This window comes from Candoia aspera, chromosome 1, assembly GCF_035149785.1.
Source record: "Candoia aspera isolate rCanAsp1 chromosome 1, rCanAsp1.hap2, whole genome shotgun sequence".
In the NCBI taxonomy this organism is placed as follows: Eukaryota; Metazoa; Chordata; class Lepidosauria; order Squamata; family Boidae; genus Candoia; species Candoia aspera.
The window spans coordinates 189,699,331-189,712,502 of NC_086153.1; the positions used below are offsets into that span (position 1 = coordinate 189,699,331).

At 35.0% G+C, this 13,172-nt stretch overlaps 1 protein-coding gene and 1 long non-coding RNA gene across 2 annotated transcripts in view; one reads left to right on the top strand and one right to left on the bottom strand.

The window, feature by feature from the left end:
- NFE2L2 (NFE2 like bZIP transcription factor 2) overlaps positions 1-13,172 on the top strand; it is a 29,790-nt gene that overhangs the window by 12,917 nt on the left and 3,701 nt on the right. The window contains exon 2 of the mRNA XM_063318135.1: positions 12,882-13,151. Coding sequence (XP_063174205.1) covers positions 12,882-13,151 — 270 coding nt within the window. The remainder of the gene's footprint in view (positions 1-12,881; positions 13,152-13,172) is intronic.
- On the bottom strand, positions 10,175-12,883 carry LOC134507476 (uncharacterized). Its single transcript, XR_010068914.1, has 2 exons — positions 11,904-12,883; positions 10,175-11,653 (listed from the first exon to the last, which is right to left on the bottom strand). It is a non-coding gene; the product is annotated as an uncharacterized LOC134507476 (long non-coding RNA).

Genomic DNA, 13,172 nt, shown 5'->3' on the forward strand with positions numbered 1-13,172 from the left:
ATTATACAGTGTAACTTCATAGATCAGCTATGTTTTACCTTGTTGTTTTTACTTAGAAATCTTTCAGTTCAGTAACAGCAATGAATAAATGAGAGATAAATTTTGCCCTTTCTTCTGTTGCCAGTAACTGATTATCTTCAGTAGCATCCATAATGATAAAGGCAAGAAAATACAAATAGGTCAAAACTTTGACCTGATTATTGGCAATCCGTTATAAAAGGCATGAAACATGTTTGTTTTCAGGTTTGGCTGCCAGGTTCTGGAAAAACTATTGCACTTCTGACAGCCTGCAGCAGTTTAGTTGCCTTTTTGTATCAAAAAATGTTTTGCTGAAGAGATTACAGTACATCCTCTAAATGACTAACTGATCAATTGCTAAAGAAACTTCTAAATCTGAATCTGGCTTGCTAAATAGTGTTAGTATAGAAAATGGTGCATTCTTCATCACACAGTGGTAACTGTGTGAGCAAAATAGTGAGATTGTGCTGTTGCATTCACACCACCTGATCCTACCGTCCCTCTTGTGTGTTAGGAGAGATGATCCATAGCCGGAGAGCCTGCTCAATGAACAGTAGCTCTCCCTGCATGATTAGGATTCTGAATCATGTGGGAAACCCAAACGAATAGATTGGCCTTCCATCTCCAGATGTTTTGCCTCCATTGCTTGTGGACAGGGGCTGTAAAAACCAGTTTTCCGTTTCTATCACTTGTCTTTCTGCCAAGAGTTTTTTCCCCCTCCATTTTAACTATAGTAGCTGTGAAGAGCCACACCATATCTCTGGAAGGAGAATGTGCTTCACTAATGTCTGCTCCACCACACATTTAGTGTTCCATCTTTGAGTTTGATCCTGGCCTCTGGATCTCCAGATGTTGTTGAACTACAACTTTCAGTAAGCCCTGGAAGCACAGCCAGTGGTGGTACATACTGGGGATTATGCTTCAAGTATGGCATCAAATACGTTAGATTCATGAAATCTTTCAAATTACATCCCGTCTTGTTTTAGTGGTTTGCTTTTACAATTGGAATGATGCCATTCACTTGGTATAAAAGTAATTCTTATGTAAAAGGGTTCAGATTTTCATTTTTATGACAGCTGTTTTATTGTACTAACCACAAGAACAATAAATGAATTGCGACCATTAAGTTCTAAGATACAGTTTTGTGGTTTATACTTTGTTTTATAATAATGTTTAGCCAACTTTTAACTAAACAAATTCCAAAGTTGGGTATTCATTACTTTTGATGTATTCTGTCAAATGGTGCTGATATGTAAGTTTCTGTAGAGAATATTTAGATGTAAATAGATTTGGATGAAATCTGTTAAGCATTCTGAATTAGAAGCTGTTGAAGGCGTTTGGTAGTTGGGGTCAAGCAAACAGATTAATATAATAAAACTTCAAGATGTGTTTTAGTATTCTGTGGAATTGTGAACAGCTTAAACTATCCATTTCTAACCCTTGTAGTTTTGAACTGTAATTCATACTCAGTACACAGCTACATGGAGAGGGTTATAGATAGCTGATTTCTTTCTCTGCTTAGAGTAGAGTTTCTCAACCAGGGTTCTGTGAAGCCGTAGGGTTCCGTGAGAGGTCAACTAATGCATTTATACAGGCCTACACATGAAACAAATATAATTTTTTAACTTCTGGCCTATATTGGAGCCTGAATGTGCAGGGGCCTGAAAAATATTTCAAGGGTTCCTCCAGGGTCAAAAGGTTGAAAAGGCTGGCTTAGAGCATTTCCTGAACTTAGCTTTTATTGAATTAATAATTTGTTATTATGAAGGTCTTAATAATGCTGATAGTACTGCATATAATCAGGGCTCCCAGTATCATCACTGTATTTACTTTCTTCCCTAAGATTGTATTAAAACACTAGTGTTTCTTTTATGCTTTTATGTGCATGTACTTAGATGAACACTAAAGCAGCATTTGGGTAAATTTTTCTAGTGGAGGTACATGAGATATGTAATAGTTTGTGCATGGCCATCTACCCAAATTACAACTTGGGTGAAAATTTAAAAAGAAAAGAAAAAAAATGAAAGCAGTAGAAAAGAACTTTGTTGAAAATACATTTGCATAATTGAACAAGATGGCTTGATCACTTAATTGTAGTAATCTGGGAGAATAACCACTAGTAGCAGTTTCCTTGAAGATGGCTGTATCATCCAAGGATGTATTCAGAGAGATCCATGGGCAGTGTGCTATGAAAGATAAACGTTCAGTGGTATGGGCTGGACTCAATAGATATTTCAGCATGAATGGATGAAAAATAAACAGAGAAAAAGAGAAGGTCTTACTGTTTTAAGGATTTTGTGTGTGTACAAGGAAGGGACTTTCCACATGTTTAAATCATATGAATACGGGTGTATTTTGCTTCTGTTTTGACAAACAGATGGAATGTGAAGTATGCAGTGATCAAAATGTGTCTACTTTCAAGGACACATGGGTACTTAAAGAGCTGTTTCTGAAGTTTCATCAAACTCTTTGAAGATTCATGACAACTTCTAGAACTCAACTCTAAGGTGCATTTTAATAACACAATGTAGAAATATGATACTCTGGCTATTCTAGTCAAACAATTTATTTTGTGCACTCCTGGCCTATGCTTTCATAAATCCGGGACTTAAATTACCAGGATAACAATGTGATGGATGTCACAAGACTTTGACTCTCATTTTCAGTTTTCATACATAATAGCACTTCTCTTGGCAGAAAAATAACAAAGTAAGTTCACCAAACATTTTTCTTAGTGTAAACTTGAATGATTTGTCTGGGAACAGATGTCCTTTTTCCATATACTTTGTTATCATGTGCAAATTGACTTTTTAAATATGGACACAGTAAATTGAAGTTCTTAAACCAAGATAATTTAATTGGAAGTGTCCTTTATTGCTTGAGAAACTAGCAGTGAGAACTTCTTCATGGCTTGAATCCTCTGAATATAGCAGTAATAACAGCTACAACAACAGTCCTGAAAGCTATAACTTTTAGATTTGAATTTTGAATTTTTAGACTTGAAGTTGTCTCAGTCGTTTCTATAAAATTAAATACTGTTTTCCAGCAGCTGTGATGATGAAAAGAAATGTTGGATTACGTTGGGGGCAATGGAATCGATTGATTAGAAAAGCAGATCCCATGGAATTCAAGAGAGAGAGAAATTTGGCTAAAATAAAATGGGATAAACTTCCTTTATCCCATTATGGTATAAAAGGGTAAGGCATGTAGCTACTTTTTGACACAGTCCTATTATATGTCTATTCAGAAGGAATTCCTGTTATGTAGGTGTGTATGGGATTGCAGTGTTTGCAATCCAATTTCCTGAAGTCTTTTGCCTGGGCGGTCTTAAGGTGCCTTGGCCACATGCCCCTGGTTTGTATTAGTTTCAGGCAACAATAGGGAAAAAAGTCTGAAAAAACTTGAGAAAAGAAGCTCCCAGTCTAAAGAAACAAATAGTATATACGTAGAAAAAACTTGAGAAAAGAAGCTCCCAGTCTAAAGAAACAAATAGTATATACGTAGAAAAAACTTGAGAAAAGAAGCTCCCAGTCTAAAGAAACAAATAGTATATACATAGAAAAAACTTGAGAAAAAAAGCTCCCAGTCTAAAGAAACAAATAGTATATACGTAGAAAAAACTTGAGAAAAGAAGCTCCCAGTCTAAAGAAACAAATAGTATATACGTAGAAAAAACTTGAGAAAAGAAGCTCCCAGTCTAAAGAAACAAATAGTATATACGTAGAAAAAACTTGAGAAAAGAAGCTCCCAGTCTAAAGAAACAAATAGTATATATGTAGAAAAAACTTGAGAAAAGAAGCTCCCAGTCTAAAGAAACAAATAGTATATATGTAGAAAAAACTTGAGAAAAGAAGCTCCCAGTCTAAAGAAACAAATAGTATATACGTAGAAAAAACTTGAGAAAAGAAGCTCCCAGTCTAAAGAAACAAATAGTATATACGCTCCCAGTCTAAAGAAACAAATAGTATATACGTAGAAAAAACTTGAGAAAAGAAGCTCCCAGTCTAAAGAAACAAATAGTATATACGTAGAAAAAACTTGAGAAAAGAAGCTCCCAGTCTAAAGAAACAAATAGTATATACGCTCCCAGTCTAAAGAAACAAATAGTATATACGTAGAAAAAACTTGAGAAAAGAAGCTCCCAGTCTAAAGAAACAAATAGTATATACGTAGAAAAAACTTGAGAAAAGAAGCTCCCAGTCTAAAGAAACAAATAGTATATACGTAGAAAAAACTTGAGAAAAGAAGCTCCCAGTCTAAAGAAACAAATAGTATATACGTAGAAAAAACTTGAGAAAAGAAGCTCCCAGTCTAAAGAAACAAATAGTATATACGTAGAAAAAACTTGAGAAAAAAAGCTCCCAGTCTAAAGAAACAAATAGTATATATGTAGAAAAAACTTGAGAAAAGAAGCTCCCAGTCTAAAGAAACAAATAGTATATACGCAGCTTTCAGACTTGGCTTTCTCCTCAGTACTGAGGTAGTAACCTACTCTGCTTTTCAGCTAATTTAAAATATACAACCCAGGAAGACTCATCGTCAAACTTAGACCCCTAATAGCTCCCTTTAGAATTGGGAGAAGTAGGCCTGCCTTATTTTTATTTTGTTGTAAAACTGAAGTAATTTCTCAGGCTGGTTGAGTGTTTTTAAGAGTCACAGTTTAGAGAATTTTTCTCTTTTAACAGTAAGCATATGAGTTAGGAAGTCAGTGGCAAGCCACTGAAAATAGTGTCTTCTCTCCCCATTCCCAAATTTCATTACATACTTTTCCGTACAGATTGTCTACCCTATAATTGATTCACTTTTAAAGCCTGTTGTAAATATATGCCCCACAGGAAATATTTGTTATATAGCTAATACACAATTCTAAATATGGGGCTGCTTATCTAATGCAAATATGTTTGCTAAACAGCTATAAGAGTTGATAGTCAGACTTTACAACACACCCAGAAGAGTGTCACATAAAATAAGTAATTGTCTACCCCAATGCAAAATGTTAATACATAAACCTAAAAGACAGAATTTTCCATTGGGGTGCAGATGATAACTTAATGTGAAGTGTTTGACAGTTACATTTATCTTATTAAAATTGCCTTGTATAAATCCAAACTAAGCTATCAGTGTGGCTTGGAACAGACTCAGAGAAAGCATATAAGTAATTGTTTTAAAAACAACAAATGCCAGTCAGTATTTAATTTCTAAAAAGAGAGCTGTTTGCAACTGAGCCTGTTGGGAAGCCCTTCTCCCCACTAATGGAAATGCAGAAGACAAGCAGTAATTATTCTGGGCAGTAGCAGAGGCATTTTATATCCGTCAAGAATAATTTTCTTTGAGTTGAATACTGGCTAGCTGTGAGCAGAGAGTATTCGCACTGAAAGGATGAGGCACGCTTATCTCCTATAATTCTTGATTATCTCTCTATCTCTCTATCTTCCTTTTCCTTGCAGCCTGCTGTGCCATTAAGACTGCTGTGGAAGATTAGGCATTCTTCTGAAAAAGGAGGGAAGGGGAGAGCATAAAAAAAAAATTCTGCTTCCTCTAGCATTGCAGGAAACTTCTACTAGATCCAAATCTCTTTAGAAATTAAAGGGATCTTTTGGTTTGCAGTAGGACAAGTCTAGACATGACGCTTCGAGACTTAGCCCTGAAGTTAAGGACAGGTAGTAGAGCTTAATACCAAGATAACTGAAGTGCTGATGTCAGAGAAAATGGCTTCATTATCCCTCCTCCTCCTCCTCTTAGAGAGGTAGTGTAGAATTTTGGTTAAAACTAGACCATAGTTTGGAAGAGGCTGAAATTCAGATTCAGCCATTTTTCCTCAAACCTTCCTCACAAAGTTAATATGTAAACTGAGGTACTATGTATATTTGTTGACTTGTTTTGGAGAAGAGTTTTAAAAAAGAAAAAAGAAAAGGTAATATCCATGAATCCAGTGCCACTGACACTCTGGTTGTAAGGTTGATTTCAGGCTTTGGATCCAATTCACAATACTTAATCATATAGTTTGTTTGTTTGTTTATCAAATTTTTATCACCATCCATCTCCCCCCACAAAGAGGGACTCTGTGCGGGGTACAACAAAAACAGAAAAATAAGGGGTTTAACAGAAAAATAAGGGGTTCTTGTCAGTATTAATGCAATATGGTTGTATTGGTCAGATGTTGGAATATCTACACAAGGGCTGTGCCTGAATTACCGAAAATATGTATTTGTTTAGGGCACCCTTAGCTAAAGCACTACATTGTACAGATTTCGAATCCTTTTTTAGGCCTTTTCCTTGGGCATTCCCCTTTCTTGGATTTGCCTATGTGCCCTGGATGCAATATGAGAACTTGAAAAACTAAAAAGAGAACAAAACATTTACTGAGGAACAAATCACATGATAGCCCATTCTATTTTAGGATGTAATAAGTCCTTATTCCAGTTTGGTCTAGTGGTTAAGGCAACGGGCTAGAAACCAGGAACCTGAGAGTTCCAGTCCCTCCTTAGGCATGAAAGCCGGCTGGGTGACCTTGGGCCCGTCCCACTCTCTCAGCCCAACTCATCTCACAAAGTTGCTGTTGTGGGGAAAATACCTATTTATAGTTATTTATAAATTTATTTATAAAATGAATTTATTTTATAAAATAAGTTATTTATAGAAATGATAAAGGTGGGATAAAAATAAATTTCTATTTCTATTATCTGAAAAACAAGACGTATGGCATGGTGTATGTACCATTATCATCAACGCATTGGTCCTTATTTTAACCTTAATGCCAGTTTGTGTCTAATGCATTTAGATTTTTTTTAACCATTTAATGAACATATATTTGCAGAAAATAATTTATTTAGAACGACACATTATTTTTGAAAGGGGGGACAACTTTTTTGAAGTGGTTGGTATACTGACCAAACAGTGCCAACACTAGCTGGTATTGTCCTTACCATTAGCAGGGAATGCTGCATGTGGCATGGGTAGGACTAAGGTTGGTAACCTAGTCTACCCATATCCTATCTTATAAAAGCATTGTGTGGAATCCTCAAGTGCCCAAGCCATGATGGGCAAAAAAAGTAAATATCCTTGGGTCTATTTTGTGACCATGACATAATTAGGATTGTAACATTCAGGAGAAGTAAATGGTAAACAGCATGAATTAACAAACGAAAAAAAATTAATTTGTATGTTTGAAACTAAGAGAAAGGAGAATGCTGTAATAGATTGAAGGTGATTTGATCTTATGGAATTGAATACATGTAGGGACATGAAAGTATAGTATGAATAGGTATTATCTAGGTTGCTGTGGGGGTGTATGAAAGTAGGAATGTATAGACTGTTGTTAGTTGCACCTTGTGCTCCAGTAATGGTGATAATGGAAAAAGCAGAGATGAGTTTCAGAAAAAATATGCAACATTATGATTGAATGTGACCCCAGAAAATAAATTATTCTGGTAGGGGAACATGAATAGATGAGTGATAATAAAACAAGAGATAACAGAAAAAGTGATTGGGCAATTTGGTGACCCAAGAATGAATGAGAATTATGAGGCTTTCTTAAGTGGTTAGCATCTGCTTAGAACATTTCTCTCGTTGTTTTTTTTCTTTTAATATACGGTTTAAGCAAAGTCTATACATATGTTGACATGGCAAAGAGATGATTATAAATTTAAAAGCAGGCTTGATTTAATTTTTTACGATGAAAGGCTGTGGGAATTTGTGATGGATAGAAGGAAGTATGGGAGAAATATAATTGCAAAGAACATAGTCAGAGAAAGCAAGTAATGGTTAAGATTAAAAGATGCTGAGAAACTGCAGGGCAATTAAGATTGAAATTTTAAAAAAAGGGTTTTGGAAGTGGGTCAAGTAGATGAAACAAGGAGTCACCAGAATGAATGAAATTAAAAATTAAAATGATGAAAATGATATGGAAATGAGAATTTTGGGGATTTTGTATGGGGATTATATTGATATGAGAAGCAGAATTGATACAAATGCCATAAATATTCAAGAAAGAAACTGATGAAATGAAAGTAATAAATGTTGTGAAAATGCTGAAAAATGGTATAAATATCTGGAGATATTAAAATATGGATGTGGTTTCCTTAGGGAATGGCTGTGCAACTTGGTATCATGTGGGTGTGAAGATTGCATTTGTGTCTGATGATTGGAAAAATGTAATTATTCTCCTGTTCCAAGGGAAAGGTAGCCAGACTATAGGAACAGGAGCATTAGATTAAGTGTGCCTTGAGGTGTTTGCCAGAATTCTGATGAAAAGGTATCCCTTTTGATCCATGACTAAAATTTGGAATGTGCAGAGTGGCTGTATGCTGGGCAGGGAATGTGCAGACCAGATTTTTGCCCTTCAGTAGGTCACTGAGAAATGTGTGCATGTGAGAAAGAAAGGTTATGGTATGTCCTTTGATTTAGAGAAAGCATATGGTGAAGTGAGTAGGTTTGTATTATGGAATGTTCTGCATGAATATAAAGTTGAAGTTTCCTTGGTGTGATACATGTGATAGAAGCAAGGTTGTGTGGGAATTCATGAGTCACCAAATGTCCAATCACTTTTACTATATTCTCTTTCCTGCCAATCCATTCATGACACCAAACAAAGTAATTTGTTCTCCTGGATTGCATTCATTCAGAATTAAAAAAATAATAATTTAGTTTTATGGCTATAATTACTAAAAAGAAAGAAAAGGAAAGAAAAAAGAACTACATAAAATATATAAACCAAAAAAAAAAAAAGAACACTAAAATGTATATAACAGCACTTTGTTATATGGAAGTGAAAGTTGGTATGTCAGGAGAAACAAGTCAGTTGAATGTAGTTTGAATGGGGGCTTAAATGTGTGCTGTAAAACAAGAATAGATAGAGTCAAGAGTGACAGATGATAAATGAATGTGGATTGCATCTCAATAGTTAGTAAGCAGTGCAAATGAAGGATCTTGAGGTGGTTTGATTGTACAGAGAGAATGAATGAAGGTCAAATTACAAAGCTAATATATGAAGGAAAAATTATCAAGAGGAAGGGGAAGACTGAGAAAGTTGTGGTTGGGATGGATTTGATGAGGTGAGCAGTTTAAAGAAGAAAAGGCAACATGTAAAGCAGTATATGGACATGGTGAAAACAAGGATGTTTTGCAAGGGTGAAAAGGTATGGAAAGATACAGTGAAATGGTATAAACCAGATTTGGCTTTATTCTTTTGTTAATTCATGCCTCAATCTCTTGGCTTTACTGTTTATGCAAAGCACAGCAAATGAATTAATAATGTTGTTTACCCTGAAAAGGAATAGTGTGTTGGGATTGTGTGTAGAATACGTGTACAAGTTTAAAACAATTTAAAGCCATACTACCTCCTGATCTTTGATTTTTTATTCTCTTTTCTATCATTGGAATTAAAAATTGAAAGGCAGAGAGAACCTGGAATGAGCTAGAATGTTGAGGATCATACACTCAACTGGGGAATCGGCTTTGGAGAAGTAGCAGCAAACCTCGAGTTAGAAATAGCCCCTAAAATCAAGGTCTTGCAGTGTTAGCCAGAGCATACTGCAGATGATCAGAGATGGAGGGTGAGCAGTTGGTAAACTATTGGCCTGTCATGAAACCCTGTCATATTGCTATATCTTTAGTTTGATTGTACTCTCTGACAGGGCCAAACCATTATGGTGGGCATTATAAAAATTATTTCAGCTTCCCTTGTTCCCTTGTTATAATAATATTTAGCATTTTTGTTGAAGAAATGTCAGTTGTATTTTAATCAACAATTTATGCCTTCAGATCAGAGTTTCTTAACCAGGGTTCTGTGAAGCCCTAGGGTTCCGCGAGAGGTCACTAGGGTTTCCCTGGGAGATCACGATTTATTTAAAAAATGATTTCAAATTTGGGCAACTTGACATTAAAGAGTTAAGTTTCATTCTTGATGTTTAGTTTAAGAACACTGCAAATGCCTGTACTACGGGCCTACACATGAAACAAATAAAATATTTTTTTAACTTCTGGCCTATATTTGAGCCTGAATGTGCAGGGGTTCAAATATTTCAAGGGTTCCTCCAGGATCAAAAAGTGGAGAAAGGCTGCTTTAGATGAACGACTGAAAGGATCTGCTTCTTTGTTTCCAGCAGTGCCCACGTGCATACCCCTGGAAAGCTTATCATCAAATTGGAAGAAAACATTTTTCTCTGAATATGGAATTTTATTTATTTATGAATGTATAAGCAACACTCAAGAGAGCCCTAAGTGTTGTACAAAAGCAATTACTTCAGCTAATGTAATATAACAATGGCATACAGAAACAGAAATACAATATATAATTATGGCAAAAGTTATAATTAAGTTCCGGCTTCCAAAATGCCAGAAGAGTAGAGGCTATTTTTGCCTTGGGGGGCAAGCTGTTCCACCGGAAGGGAGCTTCCCCCAAGAATTTCATCTTGCTATCATGATATGTATAGAAATATCCTTCATTTAATTTGTCTGAGATTGCTATAGCATTGAATTGCATTAATTGATAATGTGTTTTGCAAATAAGTACTTTCTTTTGTGTTTAGAAGCAGTCAGTTGGGTGACTCTAAACTTTGGTTTTCTGCAAAACCACTTTATTTTATGGACATCTCTGTCCCAGATTATTTGAAGAGTATCCAAAAATTGTAAGACATCAACATACACTGGTAGATATAAACATTTACTAAATGCAGTTTTCATCATTTGCTTTCAAGTACTGGCAAAATGGGAAATGGTATGCTTGTTTCAGGTATTTACAGAATTCATCTGTGATCATCATCAATCTTATAAATTATGTATAATTCTACATAATTATTTTTTTTTAAAAAAGGTAGACATTTTATTACTGGAGCATGGCATACATACTTTGATTAAATTTTGAGATCCAAAAACGCAGTCATTAAAGTTTTGAAAGTTTGATCATTCTTATTTTCAAGAATGTAGATTATGATGTCTGTGTAACATTTAATTTCCTTTGAGAAATGGGAATGGCCTTTGGGCTTGTATGAATAAGAAATTTGGAGGGGGCTACTTTTATTGGTAGAAAATTATTTCTCTGTGGAAATTCATAGATTCCCAGTTAAGAAAATTGTTGCACAAGGAATCTCTGATATAGAAACTCAAAGAGATATAGCTACTCTCAGTAAGGCTGCTGAGATGGATGAACCACTACAAATATAATTTTCAAATGGAAAAATATTCGATTACCAAATGACCAAGTATCTTAGGAGGATGTTTACCCATGTGAGATTTTTACAGCTAGATATAATGGTAAATATGAAAGGTTTAATCAAGTCCCCTATCATGAACATATATTTATTTGAGGTATACCAGAGATTGAAGATATACCACATATATTATTTGAGTACCAATTGTATAGCATAGAAGAAGATCATTATCCTGAACCATATATAAGGCGAACAGCTCACAGGGAACCATATCTTAGAACAACATATTTTATGTGTGGTCAGAATACAAATATTACATATAAAATGACCTTGTTGAATAAAGCAGTGCAATTAGAGCTGCATATGTGTATTTTATTGGGGTAAGTTGTAAAGGATGATAACATACGAGTTGAGTTTTTGTGTTTAGTTATTTTGCTATGGATGGTTTTATTCAAAGGTTTTATATTACAGTATTGTCATGAGCACTGATGGTGAGCAGGAGGGGGCCCCTGTCCAGCGGGGAAAACGCATGCGTAGTAGAGAGAATTTGAGCTGTCATTCAGAGAGACACAGAACAGACCCGCCTTGACTTTTGGGAGTTTATCTGTATGGGTTTTCTCACGCTTCTTCAGTTTGGTAGGATTTTTTGTCTACTGTAGCAGTAATAAAACACTAGAGACCTATTCCTTGTCTCAGCGTGGTTCCTGCTTGTCAGGACAAGTATGGCCTTATGACTGATCAATAAAGTATTGTTGTCACCTAGCAGAATAATTTTTCCCCTGGATTTTCCTCCAGATTCATTTTTACAAGATAACTAAGCTTGCAATATCTGGTGTCATTTATTCTCATAACCTTGTGAAGCATTCTTAAAGAGAGACTTGCCTTAACCTATAAGAAAATATTCAACATCCTTAGCTGGGCAATTCTTTTATTAGGACAAAATAGTAGTGAAGAAACTGGAGTTCACTAAAGTGCTTAATCAAGCTGGCTTCTAAGTAATGAATAATTTAAAAAACAAAAATAATACCTATCATCTATTCATGAAACAAGTGGTGAATGTTAGTAGACATGATACAACTCTTTTAGCAATGAGCAGTATCAAGAATTTATTACTTAACTGTGTTTTGGCAATCTTGAAAAGTCACTGACAATTAGAAAAGTATGGCATGTTTACTAGCATTTGTATTTTATTAAAAGTTTCTGGAGCATCATATATAATAAAATTCTGTGTTGAACTACTTATTAATGCTTACTAGTACATGTCTTCGAACTATTTATTTAACTCTGATATACATATATTTATGACATGGACAATTCAGTCCTATTCACATTTACAAAAAAACAAACACATTTAAGATTACAGGTGTGCAGTCAAATCCAGTGTATGTTTATTCAGAAATAATTGGTAGGATTGTTTTCAAGTAAGTATGTATATAATTCTTAAATTAATTTCAAATAGTGCTCAAAACTGCAGTGCAAGTAATTTTTTCTCTTAACCACTAACTAACTTATTGTTACATTTCCATGTTTTGTAATTGAATACCTACTGAATTTTATATTATGGGATATAACGTTGATGTTAACATCAATTCATAAACCTTGAGCTTTGATTCTATTTGCAACCATTTAGTTATAATAGCTACTATTTTAAAACATACATTTAAAATGCAGACAGCCCTGATGTTCTTTATTTTCTTTCTCTCATGCATATAGGATGTGACTCTGATTGACATTCTCTGGAGACAAGACATAGATCTTGGAGCAAGGCGTGAAGTTTTTGATTTTAGCCAAAGAAAGAAGGAATATGAACTTGAGAAGCAGAAAAAGCTTGAAAGTGAGAGACAAGAGCAGCTTCAGAAAGAGCAGGAAAAGGCCTTTCTTGCCCAACTGCAGCTGGATGAGGAAACCGGGGAATTTGTTCCTATCCAACCAGCTCAAGCTGTTGAATCTGGAACTTCTGCCATATCCAACAGTTATTCACAGGTATAGCTGTAAATGCACAGC